The following is a 13,868-nucleotide window of genomic DNA, read 5'->3' as shown; positions in this document are numbered from 1 at the left end:
AAATGAAACTCTTTTATATGTGGAAATTGTTTTTCTGAGAGGGCAGGTTAACCTTTGATGTAAAAAATGGCAAATGAATTAGACCTGAAATGGGAAGAACCGAATAGAAGAAATAGCATCAAACTTGATTTCACTGGAAACTAAGACAATGTTGGGATTAAGTCCTGCATTTTTGAATTTCATGTTACCTTGTCATCACATGCCTTATATTTGTATAAGCATGTATTTAATGAACTTTAATGTCTAGAATTCTCCTGTTCCTAAGAGCTTTAGTTAGTCAAGGATCAAAGTACCACATTTTTCTTATTTCCCAGGGCCATTGAAAATAATAGCACTATGAAATAGGCACTGTGAAATCTGTTTTTCCTTTCCATTATGAGACCCATCTTATTATGGGAAATTGTTCTGGGTTCAATTATGCCAAAAAGGGTGTTTTAGGATTAAATAAATAGACAGCCTTTCTGTCCCTCAGAATTCTTTTTTCAGAGTGCTGCGTTCTCTGGATATAACCAGCAAGAATGACTCAACATGGGTAGCTTAATTGCTATATAATCATCAGATATTTCTGTCTTCTACAGTTGCTTTAAAACAGCAAATATTTTAGTTTAAATCTCCAAAGTTTGAAATAAACCCAACCATTTTCTAAATGAAGTAAGTTTTGAGTACTTGAGCAGTTACTTTTTAGTATGTAGTAAGCATCTGTGTGGATTGCATGTATTATTTATAAAACATACATGGGGTAAAGGAGATAAATCATTAATATCACTGTTCCCCCACCAGTTATCCAAGGCTTCTATTCCTGATGTATTAACCTTAATTAGTTGATATAGCACTCACAAATAATGAGTATAAATTAACATCTCAAATTGGCTTAGCATGCACTAAAAATGTAGAGACACTTGAAACTCACGTAATTAAGTAGGAAAGAATAAGAGGGCAAGAGACTACATAAGGATTTATATTTGTGGAAAATTAACAAGACTGTCAAACTGAAAAGAGTGAAATTGAAAAAGTAAAATCCTTTTACATCATTTGAGTAATTAATTTATTGTATTGAAAACTTAATAAACCAAAAAGGCCTTTGGCAGTGTCTAGTGCCCTATGATTCCCAACTTCAAGAACAACTATTTGCTACTGTCTACTGTAGAGGATAGTCCAAGAAACTATTTGTATGTAAACTGTAATTATTAATGGTTCAGATGAAATTTATTTGCACTTAGGACTACACTAATACTGTTTAAAACTTACTTTAAAGTGGATATCTTGTGTGTGCTTGTTCTTGTAAGTATATGCAAGATTGTCACATACACACACATGTGCATGCATAGCATATGTAAATGGATAAATGGGTCCTTATTTTAGATGAAAAACATCAAGTATGTAAAAGCATTAATAATCTGAAGAAACTGTGTGGTAAATTGTTTCCAAGTGTTTAACATTCTTTCTGACCATCAAGGGCACTCCTTGAGTAGTTGTACAAAATACCACATTCTGGTATTGAAAACTGATCCATAGACACATGTCATAAAAGTCTAATAACATTTGAACAGCTGTCAATTGGTGATTCTCCTTCATAAGTTGTCACAGTCCACACAGTGCTATGTTACTGACCACCATGGTCTACGTAACATATACACTGTGAGCTTTCTTGATTTGTGAGGACACTCTTTGGATGTTAAATGAAGGTGTGTATGCTGTGTCCTTACATGGTAGAAAGGTGGAAGGTGGCTAGAGCTTTCTTCTTAAGGGCTTTAGTCTAACCAATAAGGACTCTGTACTCATGTCCATTTTTTTTTCCAAAGCCACAGTTTAAACAAAAGTCACACTTTAAACAAAAGCTCATTAGGGATCACATTTAGACTTATGAATCTTGGGGAGACATTGAGATTGAGCCTCCTCCTCCAGTTAACTACTAACTGTAGGGAATTCACCTATACTTAACTTTTGTAATATCACAATTATTTGTTTGTGCGTGTGTGCGTGCATGCGTGCGTGTGTGTGTGTGTGTGTGTGTGTGTGTGTGTGTGTGTTAATCTGTGTAGGTGTGTATGTCATGGCACACAGTTGGAGATCAGAGAACAACATCCCAGAGTGGGCCCTCTTTCTATCATGTGGGTCTTAGGAATCAACCACATACATTCAGGACTGGAGGAAATCTTGATCTTTTCATCCATCCTGTCTGCCCCCCCACCATTAAACATTTGAATCTACTTTAGTTTGTGTGTGTGTGCACACAGATGTCTGGGTTGATGTTGGGAACTGTCCTTAATGATTCTTCCACTGTATTATTGACTCATGGTCTCTCAATTGAACCACAGAGTACCCCATTGGATAATCTGTATTTCTGTCTAGCTTGTTCTGGTGATTTCCTGGTCTTTGCTGTCAGAGGCTAGGATTACACTGGTTTCTAGGCCCATGACATTTCCATGGGTTCTAAGAATGTGATCTCTGTTCCTTATATCTGCAGTGGCATGCACTTGGCCCATGGGCTATGTCCCCAACCCCTTAACTAACTTTTAAAAAAGCATTTTCTCTGTTTCAGAATTACTCCTTTAGTAAGAAGTTTAATTTATATTTTGATTATCCAATGTCTTTCACATATGGATATTTTTCTCTTTCTCTAAAGGATAAAAGTAAATTCTAATTTAAAACAAAGTAGTATTGGATTATTGGCAGATAACTACACTGACAACGTAATGATTGTAAATGCAGATATTAAAGGGTAAACACACCTTTCATAAACATTATATGTCATCATATCATAGTTGTCTCTGATCTAACTTCTGAACACTGTAAAAATATGTCAAAGCTTACTTTTTATTATAAAAGTAATTGCCAGGCATTTAATTAATGGGAGAGTTTGATCATTCAAGAACTTAAAAGGCTGTCCTGACTCAGGTGTGGGGCTCTGTAGCAGATCACTGTTGTTTTCTGGGAGTTCCATGCCGGCATGCCTAGCTGTCTGCTCTTCACAAGTCCTTTCTCTGCTGTCCACTTTTTACAGATGCTGCTCCTACGTTGGTCGGCGGGGGAATGGCCCTCAGGCCATCTCTATTGGGAAGAACTGTGACAAGTTTGGAATCGTTGTTCATGAGCTGGGCCATGTGATAGGCTTTTGGCATGAACACACCCGCCCAGACCGAGACAACCATGTCACCATCATAAGAGAGAATATCCAGCCAGGTGAGAGCTTTGGGGACCTGCAAGCTTACATTTCTAAACCATGTAAGCCTTTCCTAATGTACTATATTCAACATTTTACTGTATTAAGACTTGTTGTTTCTCAATTTTTTTCCTAAGATATAGCTATTTTATTTTAAATATGGATGCATTTCATGAATGGGTATGAGCTCTTGAGCAATAAGCTGATAAGACTTAATCATGTTAATAAACATTTTTTTATACTTAGTTCTTTGATTTATGCTGTATAGACTTAAAAAGGGTTCCAGGCTTGCCATTATGTACTATAGCTACAGGAACCGATGCTGAACCAGGTATAATTTCTGGAGAAAATTCCAGTGAAATGAGTCATTCCCAAGATAATCTTAATAGTTTCTTGGAGATTTTTCTTTGTAGACATGAATATATTAAAGAAAGACTTTAAAAAAACATTTTCACTAGTTTAAATATAATTTATGGTAAAAATCTACTTTTCTCTTAGAGTCTTGTGAGTGAGTAAAATTTTATATTTCTTTCAACTCTCATATTCAGAAATACCAGTACATTACCTTTGAAAAAAAATTTCTAAGTCTTGTTTGGTATTTTGTGGTAGTATGTATTTTAAGCGCAAGCAGAGTCATAACAGGTCTTATTGTCTCATTCATTCACAGTTAATTAAAGGACAATGTTGAATTTCTGAGGACATTCTGTAATAAGTAGCATTTATGTCTTTGTTCCTCATCTGTTTCATTCTAGTCACCACAGCATTAGTTTGTTGAGATACTGCTATGAAAAATTCCAAAGCTTATTGTGAACTCTGTGGATAGACACAGACGCGTATGTGTGAAAAGGGAATCATGGGCACGCTTTGAAAACACTGCAGAGTCTAAGCAAAGCATGACAAATGTTACCTTCGGTAAATAAAAACAGTTGTCACCAAAGCTAGAATTGAGAAAAACTGAAAAGAAAAGAAGGAAACCGTGAATTTAAAAGGTGGTGAAATATATAGGCTGCAGCGTCTCATAACACTTTTTAGCTCTGTCCTACTGCTGCATGGCAAATTATAAGTGGGGGACTGGTTATTAATTGCCCATGGAGGTTAGATTACCAAGAATCAGAATCATCTGTACAGGTCTAGGAAATGGATGTTTGGCCCTGTACTGGGGAATGATTGAAGGACTGAATCCTAGTTACTTTTCTCTTTGCTGTGATAAGACATCCTGACCAAGGCCCTTTACAGAAGCAAGAGTTTATTTGGAGCTCACTGTTTAGAAGGTTGGAGTTGGAATGTGTGGTCATCATGGCAGAAAGCAGGGCAGCAGGCAGAAAGGCATGGCAGTAGAGCGGTAGCTGAGCGCTTACATCTTGATCTGTAAGTGGGAGGAAAGAAAGAGCTAAATGGGAATGGTGTAGACTTTTAGAACCTCAAAAACCCACCCCAAACGATGGCACACCTCTTCTAACAATTCCACCAACTGAGGGTCAAGTGTTCCAGTATACCCGAGTCTATGGGGGCCATTCTCATTTAAACCATCATGGATTGTAAACAAACTCTGATTTGGAAAGCTCTACCTGCTGTGGGACCTTTAACTTGGGGTGGTGAGGGTGAAACTAAAGACCTGGAGAACTAGCAGAATCCTGCATAAATGGTTTCTGTGGCAAAAGTGGTTTCTCTGTATTTGAGCAGGAAAGGGCAAGAAGAAGATGTGCAAATAGTCTCAAAAATGCTTTAATGGGAACATGAGTGGAGATCTTCAAAAGCTTTATTCCAAGCAACAATACAAACATTGGTACTAGGAATATATACACAGGGAATAAACACAATGTTTTTGAGAAAGAAAAAGGACAAACAATTCTTTTAGCCTAATTCTGGATTGGAAAACCCTGTGATGATCCTCTTTAGTAGCAAAGGAGTGATAAGACTGGATATCTAGAAATATCTAAAGATAAACCTTTATTAGTGGATTTGACTATTTAAGGGAAACTTGAGGGAACAGCAAAAAAAGAAAGTTGCATATATAAGATGGACAGCAGCAGTATTTAAGCGACACTTATAGAATGTCTTCTGAAAGACAGCAGTAGCATCTATGAAGTCAGAGCAAATGCATGGAGTATGATGCCCAGAACCAGGCGAATAAACCTTTTTTTCTAGAATGATGTAATCAGTAGACCAAAATCAAAGAAAATGTATATGACCAGGAATAACACCTAGGAACTTGAAACAGCTTTCAGTGTTCATCTTACATTTATATCATTGAGTGAAGTAAAGACAAGGTAATATTTCTGAAACTTCTTGGAAGCACCAAGTAGATGAGAGGTTTGCTGTTAACCATCTTTGTATTGTCCTCTGTCTGTCAATCATTTTTATCATGTGGACCAAAACAAAAACAAAAACAAACTTATAAGGGTGGCAATATAATTGAAAATAGTCCCTTCTCCTGAGTGTGTTTCTGATTCAAGATAGAGAGATACCAAAGCAAGGAAGAAATGTGATTATAATAAAAATAGATATATAAGTAAATATAGGCAGTGCTAGAAAATTATACCTCTGAATACTGTTTTTGATCAAAATTCAGGCTGACAGGAAAAAGAACAGTTACTGGATAAAGTTTCCTGATTGACTGGAATTACCACAGTGGGAAGATTCCAGGCTGAAAATATCCACATTGCAGATTAATTGTTTGTGCATTTATGACTCGCTGTGACTCAGAAGCTCAAGATTAGGTGGTTTTTCAAGAGCAATGTCTAAAATGCACAAACTTTGGCTCTAAATTTACACGCAAAGTAGGTGGCTATGATAAAAAGGAAATTTGTGCAAAAGACTTGATTATTTGAATTTATGTTAGACTATGGTTTAAATAGTTATTAAAAAGTTATAATTATTTGTGTAGCACCCTCAACGGCAATACAGAAAAAAAATAGTATGAGATAGAGTATATGGAAGAACAATATGCTTTTCTTTATCTTCTTTTGTAGAAATCAGGTCATTGCTCCACTCCAGGATCATGTTCCAATTAGACAATAGAGTGAGGACATATGGTTTTGCTTTTTTTTTTTGCATACAAATGGATATGTATACAAAAACAAGCAATAATAACACCAGTCACTCAGCAAATCCCCAAAGTAGGTTCTAGATTTCTGTTCCCCTTTCTTTCATTTACAAGTCTTCTCTGATGTTTTTCCTGGACTCTTAGGTCAAGAGTACAATTTTCTGAAGATGGAGCCTGGAGAAGTGAACTCTCTTGGGGAAAGATATGATTTTGATAGTATCATGCACTACGCCAGGAACACCTTCTCAAGGTTGGAGTCTCAGGTTATACCTTTTGACTTTTAATTCCTTTTTTATGTGACTCCCCACAAAACTGTGTTTATCTTTAGTGCTAGAACCACTTCCAAATATCACTGCCCGGGGCAAAAAAAAAATCGAGCAGAGAAATAGTGGTGAACACTCATACTAACAGCAGATATTCATGTACAAGATGTTTAAAACACACTTTAATAGTTCTTACTAAAAACATAAACTGAAAGTGATATTGAGAATGCTATAGATTGTTTAAGCAATTTTATATCCTCAAGTTATTAAATATTCAGTGAAAACAATTACCTAACCACTCAGCATGTTAAATTGGCAAAACATTATTTAATAAAACTTGAGAATTCACAAGTCAAATATGTGGTTCTTATGTTGCATGGAAATGCCATACTGTATGTTGACCTGTGTTTTAGGTTGTGTGCAATCACTTTTTGCCACTTATGCCACAGATTTGGTTTTAGTAGATGAAAACTCAAAGACTACGTTAGGAAGATATCTTACTTTCATGTAGTTTGCAATTGATAGTTACACTCCAACTATCTAGTTACGATTCTGTCAGTTATAACTATCTTATTTAGAATTGTAATAAGTTTGGGTTTTGATCTACATCCTAAAGATGATTCTACCGAGCGAACAGCTCTCAGGTAAGGAAGCTGAAATTTGAACACCAGGTTCCTCCATCTCTCTCCATTCCAAATCATTGATGCTCATTTTGGAATTGCTTGTCCATTTGCTCATTGATTTTTTTTTTTTTGCTGTTTTTATTCACCTCTGTCCATTTCACAGTTCATTTGCATCTATTTTTGTTTTAGAAAAAACAGTGTCACAAAGAAAGAACAAAGTCAAATTTATTCCTAGGTTTATTTTTCAAATGAAAATTTAAATGACAGTGTGCTATTGAGTCCTTAAATGGGAGTGCACTTTAAAACTTCCTTTATTAAAAAATTAAACCTAAAAAGGGGTTGAGTATTAGCAGCCATTGGAAAGGGTTCTCTTCTAAAGTACATACAATAGGCACATTTATTCACAGATACATCTAGCTAAACAGAGCAACATTCAAATATTTATTGTTCCTGGAATTGGAATTTAAGTTTTGTTAAAAATACACCCAGAAATCTGGGCTGAAATTAGAGTTATAAAATTTTATTGTAAGGTTAGAACTTGGAATTGAATTAAGTTTTCCATAGAAACAAGTAAGAAATTGATGTGTGGGTCTCAGTTGAGACAAGAGTTCTCTATCATGGCTCTCAGCTGAATTATTTAGAATTAACCTGAGTTTTAGTTCTTTCGACTCTGGGAGGTGCTGCAGAGCACAACAATAACAACACAATTCTCTGTAGTCTTCATAGATGGTGGATCTTAAGTTTGCACTGTCTGTCTCCCCTTCGTCTGTCCTTCATACATTATTTGCTGCTTTCACCATGAATCAGCAATGCAATGCTTGCTGCCTGTGATCTGTTTCTCCCACGTTGTCTTGGTCTGTCAGCCTTGAATATTGTGACCGCTTTAAAACTCTCCTATCCTGCTCCTGGCTGCTGTGACTGTATGCACACTTGCCCAAGGTCAAACCAACCCAGGTTCCAGTGTAGAATGGGGCAGAGTCTCAGGACTCCTGAGGGCTGTTGGCAGTTGATGATGACTGCAGAGGGATGACCAGGCTTTTTTCCAGGAGGGTGGCATCTGATGAGCTGTTCTTGGTCGAGGAGGTCACCCTAAAACCCATGTCTGTTCTGACAATGCTTACTGGACATACTGAGAACATGAAATTGAGAAGGAAAAGTAGTGAGGGAAGGTATGGGAGGAATTGGAGGTGAGGGGATGGGTGTGGATTTGGTCAAAACACATTATATACATACATGAAATTCTCCAACAATAAAACCCATCCTATACATTTTCATAAAAATCTATATTTAAGAGGTAGTATCTAGCCTTTAGAATGATAAATATATTATCTAATTCATAATATTTTAGTTTCATTTATCTGTAAAGAGATTGCTTAATAATATATTTAAACAAGTAATTTCATGAAGTGACAATTTTGCCAAAGTATTTGAAGTTACTGTTTTTAATTATGTTAAAGCTATACAAATAAAAATTTATCATTTCATCCATTTTAAGGTGTTCGCTTTAATAGAGTTAAATATATTCATTGTTAAAAAACACATCTCCAGAACTATTTATATTTCAAAATAAAAATGGTTTGCCTATTAGACAGTCTGTTTCCTTTTTTTCCCTTTAACCTCCCAGCAGCTTCAGTATTCCTTTATTGCCAAATTCTATGAATTCAACTATTTCAGATACTTTCTGTAATTGAAATCACATGTATTTTCCCCTTTGTAACTGGCATGTTACGTTTAGAATTATTTCCTTAAGACTTATCACAGCATGTTTCATTTCCACCACGATGCTGATGAATAATATTATGTGTGTGTGTGTGTGTGTGTGTGTGTGTGTGTGTGTGTGTATGAACACAGACATGTACATCAGTGGACACTTGGCCTGCTAGGTCTCTGGGTCTCTGGAGTTGCTCCCTCTTTCTGGTGACCTAAGTAGCACTGCTATGAACAGGGTGTACAGCTATAGCTAACTGTTGCTTTCCACTGCTTTCTCTGTCAACCCAAGAAGCTGGAATGCACGGTCACAGGCTAGATTGACTTTTAGTTTTTGACTTCCACCATTTTGCGTCCCAGCAAGTGGGCACAGACCTTCATCCTCCAGGTCTCCCAAGTGCCTTTTCGATTGTGCTGTCCTGGTAGTAGGAGTCAAACCAAGGGTGGGAGGATTGTAATTTTGCTTTACAACGCTCTCACGTTAGACTTGTTTTACAAAGGGCAGAGCTCCAGTTTGTTTAATTTGCTGTTATAAACTCAGGCTGAGAACTGTGCTTCATAAATGTTTTCTAGTGGAAGGAGGAAATGGATCTGAAAATGATGTTCTACAGCCTGTAATTCAAGTGTAATATATTCAGTTTCGTATTTTGGAATGGAATATCTCTCTGCTTACCACAATTTAAAGTCTTTTCATATTTTCATTGATTAATTTAAAAGATTTCGTACAAAGTGCAAAATCTTCTATTTTTTCTGTATTTTCCTTAAAAATTCATGTATACACTCCAGACTTCTAACCCTTTTGAAGACTTTCCCAGACCATTCACCATTTCTTCCAAGTTATAAATGTTTGATTTACATTGCAACATTGGCGTGTATTTTTAGTGCATTGCAGTCAGAATTTTAAATTATGTATATTAGGAAAATAGCAAGTTCTCACCACAACCTCGAGTCTAAAAGAACTCTATGTGTGGCTAATGTTTAATAAGCCATCAGTAACTTTTTTTTTTATCACTTATTGACTTTATCTTGAAAAATTAAATAATATGTGCATTTGATTTACATTGTCATGTATAATTGGTTACTGTTTACTCTTATTCTTTCGTCATAAGATGCAGTAATACTCACAATCTAAGAACAACTAGCTTCAGTTTTAACTAAAATTTTACTTCAACTTTTTGCCCTCACATTTTTTGGTAACCTCAAAATTGCCTGCGTTGGTGGCTATTTTATTTTTAATTTTTGTAAGAATTATTTTGCAATCTGGTGATTTAAAGGATTCTTGGATCAATATGGGGGAATAAAACAAAAGCCACAACATCCTTTGTGGGTTATTGTCAAATAAGCCTTATTTTTAAAAACATATAACACACATCTAAGGAAAAACAAAACACGTATCCTTGACTTTCTGGAAGCTAAACACCTCACACACCCTTTCCCTGCTCTGATTCGAGTGTTTTGAAAGCCTCGTGTCCCACCTTAAGTTCACCCCGCTATAACTGCTGATTAAATTTGGAGATAGTGGCCCTTAGGTGGGTTATGGCTATGTGACTTCTAATTTGGTGACTTAAGTATGGTTTGCTTCTGCTTTTTCAGGGGGATGTTTCTGGACACGATTCTCCCTTCCCGTGATGACAATGGCATCCGCCCTGCAATTGGTCAGCGGACCCGCTTAAGCAAAGGAGATATTGCACAAGCAAGAAAGCTGTATCGATGCCCAGGTACTGTACAACAGACACAGGAGACCTATGTGTGCCCCTGAGCGTCTCCAGATAATCAGGCCTTGAATTCCTCAATGGCTCTCCTGTCTGTCTCTATGTTCGCAAATAGCATACATGTTCCAACGTTAACAACTTAAATGAATATAAAGAACCTTTAGAATATGTATAGCTGTAAACCAAAACAAACTGCCAGACGTCAAAAAAGCACCAAATTGAGTTGCTGACGGTTAATAAATAGTCAGACGATTTTGTAGTCAAATGTTGTGTCCTTGCCAACGTTAAGAAGAATAGTCTTACTTTCACAATCAGATTCTGGGAGATGCGAAAGGAGCTTGATTGGTAAGAGCATTGCACTCACATAAATGTTTGAGCAAGCTGTGTGTGTGTGTCTGTGGGCCCAGCATTGAGGAGGGACAAGAGACAGATGGATTCAAGTTTTCAGGACAGCCAACCCATCCATTCAGGAGATTCTGATACATTGAAAGGCCTTGTATATAGGTGGAGGGAAACTGGTAGAATAAAATGTCTGGTGTCTTCGTCTTGGTTTCTCTATATTTACATGGGTTGAACCTACACACTCATATGGATGCATCATTCCAGTACTCCTCCATAGTCAGATTTTGAATTATCTGTATTTGAAAGACCATCATCAACAGGACATAAATTAAATTTTTTATTAGTAAGGATTTATAAATATATTGCAAAATGTAAATGTTAACCATGTTACTAGGGATCTGTCAAATAAAATTGGATAGGATGCCTAATGAAAGTTCTTAATTAGAATGTCCTGAAGCACTGGGCATAGTGGAGCATACCTTTCATCCCAGCACTCAAGAAGCAGAGGCAGGCAGATATCTATGAGTTTGAGGCCAGCCTGGTCTACAGAGCAAGTTCCAGGACAGCCATAGCTGTTACACAAAGAAACCCTGTCTCAACCCCTCACCCCCCAAAAAAAATGTTCTAATGGAATCATGGAACACCAGTGCCTTGATGTAACAAGAAAAGAACCCTCTGTAATCCAAACTAGAAAGTTTTTAGATTGCATATACCTCTTCTATATCTCATCTTAGTCTCTAATGTGGTCAAAGAAGCATGTTTGATGTTTAGAAAGCTGTCCTCAGATTGCTTGTTGAAGGCTCTCTTACTCCAGTATGGATTTGTTGAATATACTTCTGAAACTAGACTGATGATTAAACTCACAAATAGTCACATAGCTCAAAAAAGTTTCTGTTGGCTTCTATAGTAATAATTTTTGCAGAAAATTGAGGATTGATAGATACATTAATTAAAATGTTAGGACAATACTTATTAAAAAACTATTCATATACTAAATTATTGAGGGGCTCTTACAATAAGTCTGCCATGATTTCTGGAGTTGGTCATGGATGCTTTCTTTCTAGGGAACATCAGAGTACAAGTTGGTTCATTTGCAAAATTAAAACATGCTCATGGACACATGGAATAGACTCTTTGAAAAAATTGAAAACTAGAGTGCAAAAAAAAAAAAGAAAAAGAAAGAAAAAAACCCCGAGAGTACAAGCAAGAAAAAAAAAGTGAATTGGTTGACTAATCTCAGGGAATGGCTAGGAGGTTTATAATTCAGTAGAGCTAATGACACTAATTCACTGATTTGAAATAATAGGTTTTATTGGACCTTTTCTAAGACAAGAGGTTTCATTCGTCAAAATCAAATTTTCTGGAAGAAAAATTTAAGAATGTTCCTACAAATTTTATTGTAATAGATTTCTTAAAATATCAGCCTATTAAATGTTCAAGAGATTTATATAGTTATAATTTAAACCTGTACTTAAAACCTTGTGCATCTTAATCATTCAATATTGAAAACAATATTGAATATTTAATATTTTTATTATAAACATTGCTATTTGCTTATCTAATTTTCACTTGTACTGAAAATTATTCTACATAATGTCATATTAATTAATGTATTTCAGATCATTAAATTGGACTTATATTTGAATGAATGCCCTTGAAAATGTCTTATAATCTTGTGGCACAGGACTGGTATCTCTGGCATTAGGAGGCTGAAACAAGAGACTCAAAGTCAGAACATGTCTGGGCAGAGGTTTAGCTCAATGTCAGCTTGGGAAACTTGGTGAGACACCCATTTAAAAAAAGATGCAAGTTGGAGATTTAGCTCAGTGGTAGAAGACTGTATTAGCATGTCAAGGCCCTAGATTCAATCAAGATAATGAAATAAGCTGATAAATGCATAAATGGAAATTGCACATGTGCATATGGCATTATTTTATTCTCATATTTGTCATTAATCTCATAGCAAAGATTTTAGAAACAATGACACCAGTGTGACAGAACCATGTGAACAAACCTAATTAGTCTTTTGACATTTGATATATTATATAGTTAATAACAGTCAAAATGGGTAGTTTATGTATGAAACTACTTTGCATGTTTCTCTAGACAACATGCATGTAAATATCACACTTGCAATCACATTTGAGGTACATTTGAATGTAGAATTATAGAGATATCATTAAGAATTGGAAGCCGGGAGGTGGTGGCGCACGCCTTTAATCCCAGCACTCGGGAGGCAGAGCCAGGCGGATCTCTGTGAGTTTGAGGCCAGCCTGGGCTACCAAGTGAGTTCCAGGAAAGGCGCAAAGCTACACAGAGAAACCCTGTCTTGAAAAACAAAAAAAAAAAAAAAAAAAAAAAGAATTGGAAATAAATTTGTGACACTATGATTATCAGCTGTCCTCCTTACATATTTAAGTTATTCATATTCATATGAATTATAATTAGATGTAGCTTCCATTTGTGAGTTCACTAGGGTACACTCCATAAATGAAGCATAACTGATAGTTTTGTTGAATGCAGTAAGATCAATTGTTCATGCAAGATGCTGTGGTTTTTTGTTTTGTTTTTTTTTTGGTTTTGGTTTTTCAAGATGGTTTCTCTGTGTAGCTTTGCACCTTTCCTGGAACTCACTTGGTAGCCCAGGCTGGCCTCAAACTCACAGAGATCCACCTGGCTCTGCCTCCCGAGTGCTGAGATTAAAGGCGTGAGCCACCTCCACCTGGCTTGTTGTGGATTTAGCTCAGTGGTAGAGCACTTGCCTAGTAAGCACAAGGCCCTGGGTTCGGTCCTCAGCTCCAGGGAGGAAAAAAAGGAGGAAGTGGCAGTGGCAGGTGGATCAAGGCTGTGTGTTTACAGCTCTTGTATCACCAGGGACAAGACATGTGTCAAATTGCACAATCTTACTGAGTTTGCCTTATTCTTACTCTTTTGTTAAAATTGTGTTGGTGAATAAGGCCAATAAAAAATACCCGGCTACTTTTTACACGAACATTTGTTTTTCCATTCAGT

General features: G+C 36.3%; 1 protein-coding gene across 1 annotated transcript in view; it reads left to right on the top strand.

Annotated features, from left to right (window-relative positions):
• Nucleotides 1-13,868, top strand: part of Tll1 (tolloid like 1) — a 184,168-nt gene that overhangs the window by 99,622 nt on the left and 70,678 nt on the right. The window contains exons 6-8 of the mRNA XM_028881029.2: nt 3,005-3,183; nt 6,354-6,459; nt 10,396-10,520. Of these exons, the coding sequence (XP_028736862.1) occupies nt 3,005-3,183; nt 6,354-6,459; nt 10,396-10,520 (410 nt within the window). The remainder of the gene's footprint in view (nt 1-3,004; nt 3,184-6,353; nt 6,460-10,395; nt 10,521-13,868) is intronic.

Source organism: Peromyscus leucopus, chromosome 17 (genome assembly GCF_004664715.2).
Source record: "Peromyscus leucopus breed LL Stock chromosome 17, UCI_PerLeu_2.1, whole genome shotgun sequence".
NCBI classification, from domain to species: Eukaryota; Metazoa; Chordata; class Mammalia; order Rodentia; family Cricetidae; genus Peromyscus; species Peromyscus leucopus.
Note: the sequence above shows the minus strand (reverse complement) of the source record. Positions and strands in the feature narration are given on the sequence as shown.